The sequence below is a fragment of the Agelaius phoeniceus genome, chromosome 8, assembly GCF_051311805.1.
Source record: "Agelaius phoeniceus isolate bAgePho1 chromosome 8, bAgePho1.hap1, whole genome shotgun sequence".
In the NCBI taxonomy this organism is placed as follows: domain Eukaryota; kingdom Metazoa; phylum Chordata; class Aves; order Passeriformes; family Icteridae; genus Agelaius; species Agelaius phoeniceus.
Window position 1 is genome coordinate 19,321,765 of NC_135272.1, and position 11,908 is coordinate 19,333,672.

Below are 11,908 nucleotides of genomic sequence, written 5' to 3' on the forward strand. Positions count from 1 at the left end.
GCTCCGCCGCGGGGAGGAGCAGCCGGCGGGCCCGGCACTCAGGCGGGGGCCGGGAGTAGCTCCATTGTCCCCGCGGTACTGACCGCGTCCCGCTGGAGGCAATGCCTTTCCCCTGTCCTGAGGGCCGGAGCGGTAACAACCGCGGTACCTGGGAGACCAGAGCCATGGGTACAGCGCTGCCGCCGGAGGAGAGCGGCCGGACTGCTGCCCTCCTCGTTACAAGGTACTTTTCCTCAGAATCACAGAATGAATTAGGTTGTAAAAGACCTCTGAGATTATCAAGTCCAGCCTATCAACGAATACCACGATGTCAAACAGACCACGGCACTAAGTACCACGTCCAGTCTTTTCCTTAAACACCTCTAGGGTTGGTATCTCCACCACCTTCCTGGGCAGCCCGTTCCAATGTCTAATCACCGTTTCTGTGAAGAGATTTTTCCTAATGTTCAACGTAAACCTCCCCTGGCGCATCTTAAGACTATGCCCTGTCGCTCGTCACCTGGGAGAAGAGGTCGATCCCCACCTGGTTACAATCACCTGCACGCAGAGCCACAGACACGGGCGTGTTGCTCTGGCAGGCGCGCTCGGGACTTCATTACACGTGTATGGGGAATGGAATGGCCGGGCTTTTCGCGCTGCCCTTTCCGCTACTGCGGCCCGGGGAAGTCGCGCGCCGTGCACGGCCACTCGCGGCTCTGGCCCGCACGGGAACCCTCTCGCGGTCCCTCCCGTGGGCGTGTGCGGGCCCAGCCCGGCCCGCGGCCCCCGCCGCTGCTGGTTGGCTGTGGCGGCGCGGCCGCCGCCGGTTGGCTGTGCCGGGGGTGTGTGCGGGGCCGTTCTGCCCGGGGTAAGATGGCGGCCGTGACCGCGCTGAGGAGCAGCTGCCGAGCCGCGGGGCGCCTGGTAAGGGGAGCGGGAACCCCGCGGGCGGCGGCGCTCCCGGCCGGCCGGGGGGGAGAGATAACTCGCGGCATCCCCGAGCGCTGTTCCTGCCGCCCGGCGGGCGCACAGCGCGCACCGCACCTCTGCAAACACGACGCGCTCGCGGAGCTGCCGCCTCGGCGGCGTCCGGGGCCGGGCAGCGCCTCAGCTCCCTCCCCGCTGTGCGCTCCCCCTGCTCCGCGCAGGTGACGGGACCCCGGCATTGCCTGGGACCGCCCCCCGCGCTGCACGGGAACCCCCAGAACTGCACCCTCTCCCCCCGCGCTGCCCTTGCCCATGCTCCCTGGGAAAGAAACGTTTGCCTTTCTGTAATAAGACAGTGACATCCTCCTCTTCTGTTATTTCTAAGTCATCCCATTATTGCTTTGCCTATGCATTGCTCTGCCATCACCGCTTCTCCGCCCACGCATCAGCTCCCTTTGCATACCGCATCTGCACGGATACGGTGTGGATACACGTACAAAAAAGGGAAACGTATTTCTTTGAATCCCAGGAGCCTTGATACTTGAAAAGTAGTTGAGATACTTTACCATAAGAAGTGAATCTACTTGGTTGCCTTTTTGAGATACTTAAAATTTCGTGAACATAGACTTAGTTCATGCTTTCTTCTGTCTTCCTGTATCATAGTCTTTTTGCTATTGTGAAGAGCTTTGGTTTCCTATTATGTCATCCCTATTTTATGGGATGTCAGAGAAGAAATAATTTTTGAAATTTAGAAACAAAATTAAGGATCCATTCCAGTTTCTAGTATGTTTTTTCTCTTAATAATTCATATTTTAATTTTAAAGCATAATGATGAGGAATTTTTAAATTATACTTTTGTAATCCAGTTTTCAGCCAGTAACTTATAAGTATTTATAAATAATTTTACTAATTAAAAGCATTAAAAATAGCACTTTCTTTTAAGTTGTATTTCTAACCTTCTACTCTTAATCTTATCTTTCTTCTGATAAGATGGAAACACTCATCTTATCTATGTGCATGCTGAACTATAGAACTGGCTGGTTTATAGTGTGTGTTTCCTGCAAGCACATTTTGAATCTGAGCCAGGGAGCCTTTGTGTGAAGTGGTAGGGAAATGGCAATCACCTGGACACTGGGACATGTGCCAGGTATTTGGATGAGGGATGATATCTGATTAAAACACATGACCAGGGATGTTGCTTTAGTGTATAGGTAACCACATACTCAGAAATATAGAATATGTATGCAAAACACAGCCAGTGTGAGGAAATGTTCTAAAATAACTCAGTGGGACAGAAGTCAAGAAAGTTCAGCATAGCAATATCCTTTAATGCAGAGTCATTGCCTGTGAGCATGAACTGTTCAATTTGACTTGGAAATTTAGTGTTACTCCATCAGGTAATCAGTTCTCTCCAGGCTGCTTAAAACTATTTTGGTCTGAGGCCAGCATACATTTTCAGGATCAGTGGTAACTTAGACAGCTGGAGTTGGCTTGTTTTTAAGGAAACAAGCAAAGCTGAACCTGAGAGGCAAAGCAGCTCCCCGGAGTGCCCTCAGCTGCCCCCTTGGCTGGGGTCAGACCGTGCTCTGTCAGCCTGGCTGCTGCGGCCTCAGTGCCAGTGAGGGCCCCAGTGGCCCTCAGCTCCTTTTTGCCAGAGTCACTGCACATCCCAGGCTTGCACAGGGAAGGTGTTACCGTGCTGTGGCAGTGTTGCCTTTAAGTTGCTGTTTAGTGTAACAGTAGCCACGTTAACAAGCTTAGTACTACCAGTTATCTTTGGAGTTAACTGATAGATTTTTCCAGACATCAAACTATATAGATGGGTATGCTATGGATATTAGAGCTAATTTTGTCTTTTATGTGCCATTTTTATTTCCTTGCTTGGCATTACACCAGTATTATAGTGATTAAATGCTGAAATTGTAAACACAGTCTCTTTGTTTTATGGATTTTAATTTTTTCCTTATTTGTAAGGAACACTGCTCTATGAAGAGATTGTGTTATTACTTTAACATACTAGCACAGCAACTTTTTGGTAGGGAATCTGCAAAACTTAAAATCAGAAAGATTTCAGTTTTAAAAATGCAGTAGTTTTGAATTTTTCCTACAGATATAGTATGAAACAGCATGGTAACTCTTCAATAACAACACCAGTCTCTTTTTTTGGCAGTGACATTACTAATTCACTACCTGCATTGGTAACCAAAGGTTAAAAATCACATGGAAATCATTGTGAAACTTCACATTTAGAAATAGTTCAGAGATTTGATGTGCTCCTTGTGATCATCTTCACAGGTAAATACTGAATGTTTTTCATTTAGGGTCATGTAAAGAGAAAAGAGAGTTTTTGCAAGTTTGTTACAAAAAGATCTAGTTGAAAAAAATTTTTGGTGACATTTTTATGTAAACATGTAATCTTCAAGTGGGAAGAACCCCAGAATTAAAGATAGCAGAAAAACAGGATTGTGAAGATGTACATTGTATACCCATTTTGTAATTTAATGTGAACTTTAAATGTATTTCTAGAGTATGATTTTTCATAGCTTGAAATTGCCATGTTACCTGATTGTTGAATATAGAAAGTTGTTTGGAGGACTAATGAAAAGATTTTCTATTTGCTTGTTATAGGAATTAGAAAAATACTCATTCTAGATCAGTAGGTACCATCTTAGTGGCAGGCAACTGAAAGGTAACTCAAATGATATAACTTTGTTGTGTCCATCATGATAGACTGTGTTGTATAAATGTTTGTTCTTTAAAGAAAGGGGATATTAAATAGAACTTGCAGTGCTGGATTAAATAATAGAGAGAATGAGTACATTGTCAGTTCAGAATTGTATGGCCTGCTGAATAATGTACTTTTTAAACTCTGAAAAGTGATAGCAAATAGTTAAACAGTTTGGGGTGTGGGGAGGGAAACAAGAAGTTTCATATGCTCTGTAATTACTGAAAGGATTTTTTAAACAAGAAGTTAAAATGAACTTTCCCATGCAGGTATGCTGTTTTCTGGCTCCTCTAAGAAGATAATTTCTAAATTTTACAGTTTTGAGCTACTTGAGGTACATTGTAGCACCTGAATTTTTTTCATATCTCTAAATTAGTTAGAGATAGTATCTACAGATAAATTGTTATTTTTATAAATTATACAGCACTTTTAAGACAACATAACACCAAAATTACATTAAATTTAATAATTTTTACTGGATAAGAATGTGTCTGAACTAACTTGTGTTGAGCTTAATAAAATACCTGTTTATGTCAATGCAAGCACTACCAACTTTGCTTATGATCACAATCATGACTGATTAGAAGAGACTTTAAAACATAAAGTTTTGTCTGAAGAATCTTTCAGAAAATTCTTTAGACTCTTTAAAGTTGATTTCTAGATAAATATAATTATAACCATAAAAGAAAACCATCTCATGGCTAGTTATTACAAAATATCATTGAAGCTGATTTAAGGTGATGTTTACTTGAAGATGATTGCCTCCTCTATAGGAACAAAAATGAAAGGGCAACTCTCTGGGCCCTGTGGTGTGAATTTCCTTTCATTAGTACTTCTGATCAACCTCTGATGGGACAAATATGCTGGTTTTCTGTGCAGTCTAGGGAAACCTTCCAGCATTCATCCTGGATAGGAATATTTCAGATACCTGATGTGGTTGATAGTGTGTGTGCTTTTTGTATGCCTGTCCTGATTAAGCTAATTCCTGAGAGACACAATAGCAATGAATCACTCACCAAATGCTGTCATGATTTTTGTTAATTGGTTATGTCCCCGTGGCTTTGATCTCCCCATGTGTTGTGTTAGTGAAAGAAGCTAAAACCTGGCGAAGCTTTTGCTAATGTAAAGGTTACTGTATGTTCAAGAATGCATTCAGTGTAATTGTGTTCCATAAGAACTTCTCTTACATAGACTAGAATGAAACTATTTTAGTCTGGCTGTTGGGGGATATTAAATGGGCTCTACCTGCAGTGTATTAACCCTTGAGATTTTCTCCCCAGGTTTGCATTCATCGCGTTAGATCGTGCAGCAGCATTCGCTTTATAAAATCAAAATATGTGTGCGTGTTTGACAAATCTGCCCTCAAGTTTAGTCATCAACAGCGATTATTCAGAACATCTGCTGGTAATCTTTTTCATAATAAAATAATTTCTTTTATTTTGCTATTTTATGAGTGTTATGTTAGAGGTTTGCATATGGCTCATATGTAGATTATTTCTGATGCATTCAGATTTTTCTGTCTGGTAACTTGTATTTAATATTAAAGATGCTGTATTTTCTTATTCTATGTTTCAAGTTTCATGTGGCCAAATTGTCCAGTTTAAGCTTTCTGACATTGGAGAAGGAATTACAGAGGTGACTGTAAAAGAATGGTAAGCTCTGCTTTCCTGGAAATACACTAAGAAATCAGCAGGTAGTTTAGTAGCTTTAGCTGTGTGATCAATGAATTAACTGAGAATATTTTTTGGGTTACTAGTCAAGTTTTTCAGGTTTCATTTTGCACATTTTGGAACCTTGTACATACTGAGCTTTTTATTTTGTTTGTTTGCAGTCTCATGTATTTGTGAGTGGAAGAATTGGGAGGAAAGGGATGCAACTGTATATAGGCTTTTCCTTTAGTGATTGATGTTTTTTGTGTTCAGGTGGCCTGTCTTTTGTTATGTTTACTTAAACTTAGCTTTAGAAACAAATAGCTAGTCTAAAGAATGAACATAATTTTATCCTGTACCCCTCCTCTATTGCTTTTAGTAAAAGATTTGAACTTCTGAATTGTTTGTAAAAAGCCAGTGATGAATGGATTAAACAAAATCAAAGTGTACAGTGAAGGAAGGCAGTGTTGAAAGGCCTTGCTCTTTGTACAAACACCTCTCTTTGCATGAAGACAGTGCTCCCTACTATCCATTTCCTTTCTGAAACTGATTGTATATTGACAAGTTGGAACTAACAACTTCCTTGCATTCAGATTAAACTTAAACATTCTTTTTTTCGATGCTTTATAATCTGACAGGAAAACTCTACTAAAGTAAATGTAATATGTGTGTAGTGATATTCATAATAATTTTGTCATTTCACCCAACAAAGAGTTCTGTGACAAAATGCATGTAGCAAACATATCAAGTATGTAGAATTTGTTTTCTCGTCTGGAATGCACTTCCATGTTGTAGGATGTATATTATTGAACTTACCAAAGGAATACACAGCACAGGTTTTTACACTGACTGTGTTTCCCAGTAGCCTGTCTTTCCTCCCAGGTACATAAAGGAAGGTGACAGTGTGTCTCAGTTTGACAGCATCTGTGAGGTGCAGAGTGACAAAGCCTCTGTTACTATCACCAGTCGCTATGATGGCATCATCAGAAAACTCCATTACAGCATAGATGATATTGCTTTTGTTGGAAAACCACTAGTGGACATTGAAATTGATGCTTCAAAAGGTATTGTAAGCCATTTTTTTCTCATGAATATTTTATGTTTGTTGTCATAAAACAATCAGTGGCAGAGAAGCTTGCTTTTTCCTCCTGAAAATCTTCAAAGATTTTTTTCCCTTTATAAAGTCAGGAAATTTGAGTAGAGAAAGTTGTGATATTTATCAAAGTTTAAATCTCCTAGCCATTTCCTCTTGAATATTTAGCTTAAGCAGCAGCCTTTAGCAAGCTGTGTTCCCATCCACATTAACTCAAAGTAAATCGTAAAAAACTCAGCTGTCACAGAATGGTTGAGTTTGGAATTTAACAAATGCTTACAATGTAGTAAAGTTAATTTTTTTCTTTTTGTTTGAAGGTGTTGCCTCAGAAGAAGATGTTGTTGAAACACCTCCTATGTCTCATGAAGAGCACACTCACCAAGAGATAAAAGGTCACAAAACATTAGCAACCCCTGCAGTTCGTCGCCTGGCCATGGAGAACAATGTAGGTTTACTGAATAAGGTCCTGCTGCATTTTACCCAGCTTTTACATGGCATTTTGACTGACTAGAAGAGCACTGATCTAGAGGAAACACTTGTTTTCAAATACATTTTACAGTGTGAAAATTGTTGTAGAAATGAAGAGGATTGTGCTTGAAGTATGCAGTCAAATACCTAGTGGGACTAGTGGGACTTTTGGATGATTTGCACTATGTTGAATACCTAATAAACTACAGAAAGAAACAAAAAACTGCAAATATGTTGGATCAGAAATGGGAATGATTTTTAACCATAGCTCACAATAGAAGATATTTTTATGTTGCTGTAAAACTAAAGTATCACTGCTTGTTATGTACTTTTCAGATTAAATTGAGTGAAGTTGTTGGGACAGGAAAGGATAACAGAATCCTTAAAGAAGATATACTCAACTACTTGGCCAAACAAACAGGAGCTATTTTGCCTCCATCCCCGAAGGCTGAAATTGTCCCACCTCAGCGGAGAGCAGAGGCTGTGCCAGCTGCTCCAAAGGACAAAGCACGCAAAATCCCCGTACCTGCTCCCAGACCCATTGCATTTGCAGGAAAAGATAAAACTGAACCTGTAACAGGTAAATCATGAAAAATAGTCTTGAGGCCATGGTCATGGTAGACTACCAGTAGCTGTTGCTCTGTGATTCCTTTTGATGGGAGTGTGTTTCATGTGGTTGTTATGCAAGTGAGCATATAGGAAAACATTCTCTGTAAGAAGCATTTCTGCTGAAATTATTTTATTAAATATTTGTTCATGTTTTGGTTGGATGGAGTTGGGCTGCAAATTGTACTTGCTCATTCTTCAAGAGTATGTTGAAACAGGTAGGAATTCTAAACATGGATTTGTCATGGTAGGAATCATTATGCAATTAGTGGTGAAGTGCAGTGAATTTAAGGGATTATCAGTGTTTAGTAAAAGCATACTGCACTATTATGTGAGTAGCATTCACACCTGTTCTGGAGAACAGTGCCATAAAAGACACTAAGGTAACCAAAAAATCACTTTAAAAGGGGATGATTAAAATTTTTTCCTTGCCTTTCAAGCAGTGTTTATTTGGAGAGGCTGGAAAGCATAATGCAGATTATCATACTATGATTTCAAATTTATACATACATAGGAGAGAGATGCAGTAATATAATTGGGAGTATTACAGACGTCACAATTGAGTTCTATGAACTCAACAACTCAGTAAGTGCTCTTTATGCTGTTCTTCTTTGGTTATGCTTTGGCTTTGGTTTGGTTTTTGTAAGTTGTGTAATTTGGTTAATGGAAACAGATGAAATTTCACCATAACTTCACAGAAGCTCATTTTGTTGGTTTAAGAAGACAATGAATATTTTCCAGGTTTTCAGAAGGCCATGGTAAAGACTATGAGTGCAGCCCTGAAGATCCCCCACTTTGGTTATTCTGATGAGATTGATTTGACTCAGCTTGTTCAGCTGCGAGAAGAGCTGAAACCTCTAGCTGAAATGCGTGGAGTTAAGCTTTCCTTTATGCCTTTCTTCATAAAGGTGAGGCCTGCAGCAGAGCCCTCTTTGGAGTACTTATACACAGGTTTTGCCAAAATCTGTTCAATGACTGTTGTAGATGTATCTCTATCATCTGAGTTATGGCAGATCACAGGAAAACTGTTATTATTGTAATCTTTGTATTGCTAAAGAATCCCTTAGGTCACTGACTTTGTTCCTTCTGTTTTTCAGAAAAGCAGGCAGTTGTGCTCATGTGCAGTGAATGTACAGATTAGTCTGGTTATGCTATAGCACTCAGAGTGCTGCCTAAACACTCATTCCATATTGTTCTTAATCTAAATTTTCTCCTATCATTACTTCTTTTCCGTGAAGCTCTCTGCTTATAAACTATAAAAATCTATTTTGTTTTCTTTTGTTATATTTAACAGGCAGCCTCTCTGGGATTGCTGCAGTATCCCATTCTTAATGCTTCTTTGGATGAGAACTGTCAAAATGTCACATATAAGGTTTGTAAACTATGGATAAATGTTGTGAGCAGAAAGTGAAAAGTAATGTCTAACAGGGACCTTTCAGAATGTCTGAGCTAATTATAAGAACCAAAATTTTGGTGTTGTGCAGGAAAATAATTTGTGCATTCAGTGTCTGAGATCTAGATTTGATTTATTGTTGGCCCTCTTGCATTAGTTTGTTAGGTAAAAGTAGCTTTGTTATTCAGACTTGCCTCAAAAATGCATATTAATATATTAATTTTCTATTTTTCACCTGAATATGGGCCAAGCTTTTAAAATGAGGACATTTCAAATATAATACAACAATTTTGGGGGGTTTTGTGCACGGTAGTTCAACTGTTCCAACACTCAACCCTACAGTCCTGATCAAAGTTACATAGTTTTATACAAGCTGCTGGATCGATACTTCTGGGAAGCAAGTATCTATTTTCTTAAATGATACCTAATTGCACCTTGCAGTACAAACTTTTTTTGTGCTGTTTTATAAATATCTTTAAGCATCCTAATATGCCTTCCAAAACATAAAAAGAGAGTTAGCAAAGCCATCTGTAGTGGAAATGGAACGTGGAGTCTCCCTTTGTTGCAGAAAAGCTGCATAGCTCATGATTGAAAAGTTTATGAAGAAGTTTATAAAAGTTTATGGTGTTTTTAGATGACTATGAACACACCAAATTTCTTTTTTTTCTTCTTTTTAATTTTAGTGTTCTCTTTAAAATATGTTACTTATGTTTTGTTACACATATGATCATCCTAAAGTGCAATGTTTTCAGTGTGAAGTTGATTCCAGGACTTTGTATTCTCTGAAGGTGGCATTGTCAACATCAATTTACAGTTTGCAGATGTGAGGCTAATTTTAAAAAAATTATATCCTTTTCTCCCCTCAAAGTTCTATGCAGGAGTTGCTTACTAAATACAGCACTTTCCAGGTTAAAAAGATAAATAAGGAAAATGTGATTGAAGTGGCTTTTTACCTAAAATACATTTTATGTTGACAGCTTATATTAATGTCTGGTTAATGGCATTTGCTGCAGGCTTCACACAACATTGGAGTTGCAATGGACACAGAGCAAGGTTTAATTGTCCCAAACGTGAAAAATGTTCAAGTCTGCAGTGTGTTTGACATTGCTGTGGAATTAAATCGCCTCCAGTCCTTGGGCTCTGCAGGCCAGCTGGGAACAAGTGACCTCACGGGGGGAACATTCACCCTTTCAAATATTGGCACAGTAAGTACTGGGAAAATGAGAGCTGCTTCTGAAATGCAGCTTTACTGAAGTTTAATATGCCAAGAACAAAATCTGTAGCAATTAATTCAAGAGGCAATCTGCTTAAAAAAAGTTCTTAAATAATAACCTCATTTTTTTTCTTTTCTAGATTGGTGGCACTTATGCCAAACCAGTGATACTACCTCCTGAAGTAGCTATTGGAGCACTTGGAAAGATACAGGTATATTCACTTTATCTCAGTGATGAGAGTGTTAGCTAAGGTCATCTTAACAAAAATGGAACATGGAGCCTGTCTTTGTTGCAGAGAAAATGCATAGCTCATGACTGAAAAGTTTGTGGTGTTTTCAAATGACTATGAACATACCAAATGTTTAATTAGAAGTTTCTTACACCAAAGGTTTGTATTTATTTTCCAGAATCCTGTTTATCACATCTATGTTTAGCCTTCGGGTCAGTAAGAAAAAATGTAAATACAGTTTTGCAAGTTTTGCAACATGGCAATAGCAATTTTGCTATCAGGAAGGAGAAAACTTGAGAAGTATTCTGAAAATGCAGTTCAATTTCATAAGCCAGGTAGCTGAATCCATACAGAATTTTGGATGTGAAGGCAGTTTTATATTTTTTGAATCTCAGGGTTTAATTCTTACATACAGACATTGGAGCTCAGTGCTGGAAATGAAATGAGTATTAACTGAAATTACCTCTATGTTCTTCCTCTGAGCATTTTTTTTAGAGGCGCTTTAAGGAAACTGCCACTTTGAGAACTAAGAGTGCAATAAACTATTCAGGAGGAAAACTTTGGAGTCAGGAAAAGCTTTTACTACTTCAGTATTTCCATAAAGGGGGAAAAAGGCTCTGACTGTTCATTATGCAAGGTTGCAATATATTCTAATCCACAACACAAATAGTAATGGAAAGGTCTTGGTTTTTAGCATGGTGCTACTGCTGTCTGTCTAATTCAGCAAAATTAATTGTAATTTAGTTCAACAAATTAGCAAAAACAAGAAAAAACAGATTTGCTAATGAAAGTATTTAATTTAATAATTCTGGTTTTGTCCTTCCTCTGATTTTTAGGTCCTTCCTCGGTTTAATAGCAAAGGTGAAGTAGTTAAAGCACAAATAATGAATGTGAGTTGGTCAGCTGATCACCGCATCATTGATGGAGCTATCATGGCCCGGTTTTCTAACTTGTGGAAATCTTACTTGGAGAACCCTGCTTCAATGCTGCTGGACCTTAAATAAAGGAAACCATGGCTAGAAAATGCCTTTAAACTCTGTGGATTAGACTGAATAGTTACACAAGCTGTCTCTGCTAACATGTGCCCTTTACTACGTGCATTATATGATAATGTTATGTGGTTGGAAGTTCTCAACAGCTGATACCAGTCTCAATTAGTTGTTGCTTCTTTCATTTTGTATTGCTGTAATTTCATCTACAGCAGACTGTCAAACTGAATAGGTCACAGCTTCTGAATATGGTGGTGGAATGTCTTTATTTTGCCTTTATAATAATGATTGTCAGGCTGGTGTGACTGAGTGCCACTGCTCTACACCTGCAGTATTTATAATCTGAAGGGAAATTTTGGAGGGGAGTACTCATAGTTCTTCTATTTTGGACACATAAATTTATTTTAACAAATAATATCTGAATTCCTAAAAGGGATTATGCAAAAATCATATACAAATAAAATGCCTTTAATGCTTCTGCTGTAAGATGTCCAGAGAGCTTTTTGTTGTTCAATTGAGTTAACCTTTTAAGTGTTTTGCTAGTCCACTTTTTCTGGCAGTTACTTGCACAGGTACTCTTTATCAAACTATAAATGAAGAGGCCATATTTATTCAAATGCTTACTGACAACACTGA

General features: G+C 39.1%; 1 protein-coding gene across 2 annotated transcripts; it reads left to right on the forward strand.

Annotated features, from left to right (window-relative positions):
• Window positions 1–701: 701 nt before the first annotated feature.
• On the forward strand, window positions 702–11,758 carry DBT (dihydrolipoamide branched chain transacylase E2). 2 transcript variants are annotated; one of them, XM_077182167.1, is made up of 12 exons: window positions 840–903; window positions 3,901–3,965; window positions 4,912–5,035; window positions 5,208–5,283; window positions 6,163–6,344; window positions 6,691–6,818; window positions 7,178–7,421; window positions 8,189–8,355; window positions 8,742–8,819; window positions 9,854–10,045; window positions 10,194–10,265; window positions 11,120–11,758. In XM_077182167.1, the coding sequence occupies exons 2-12, from the start codon at window positions 3,903–3,905 to the stop codon at window positions 11,285–11,287; spliced, it is 1,494 nt and encodes a 497-aa protein (XP_077038282.1). In that variant the 5' UTR covers window positions 840–903; window positions 3,901–3,902; the 3' UTR covers window positions 11,288–11,758. The 2 variants fall into 2 exon arrangements, with proteins under 2 accessions (XP_054494256.2, XP_077038282.1); XM_054638281.2 differs by lacking the exon at window positions 3,901–3,965 and having other exon boundaries at window positions 702–903.
• Window positions 11,759–11,908: the final 150 nt, after the last annotated feature.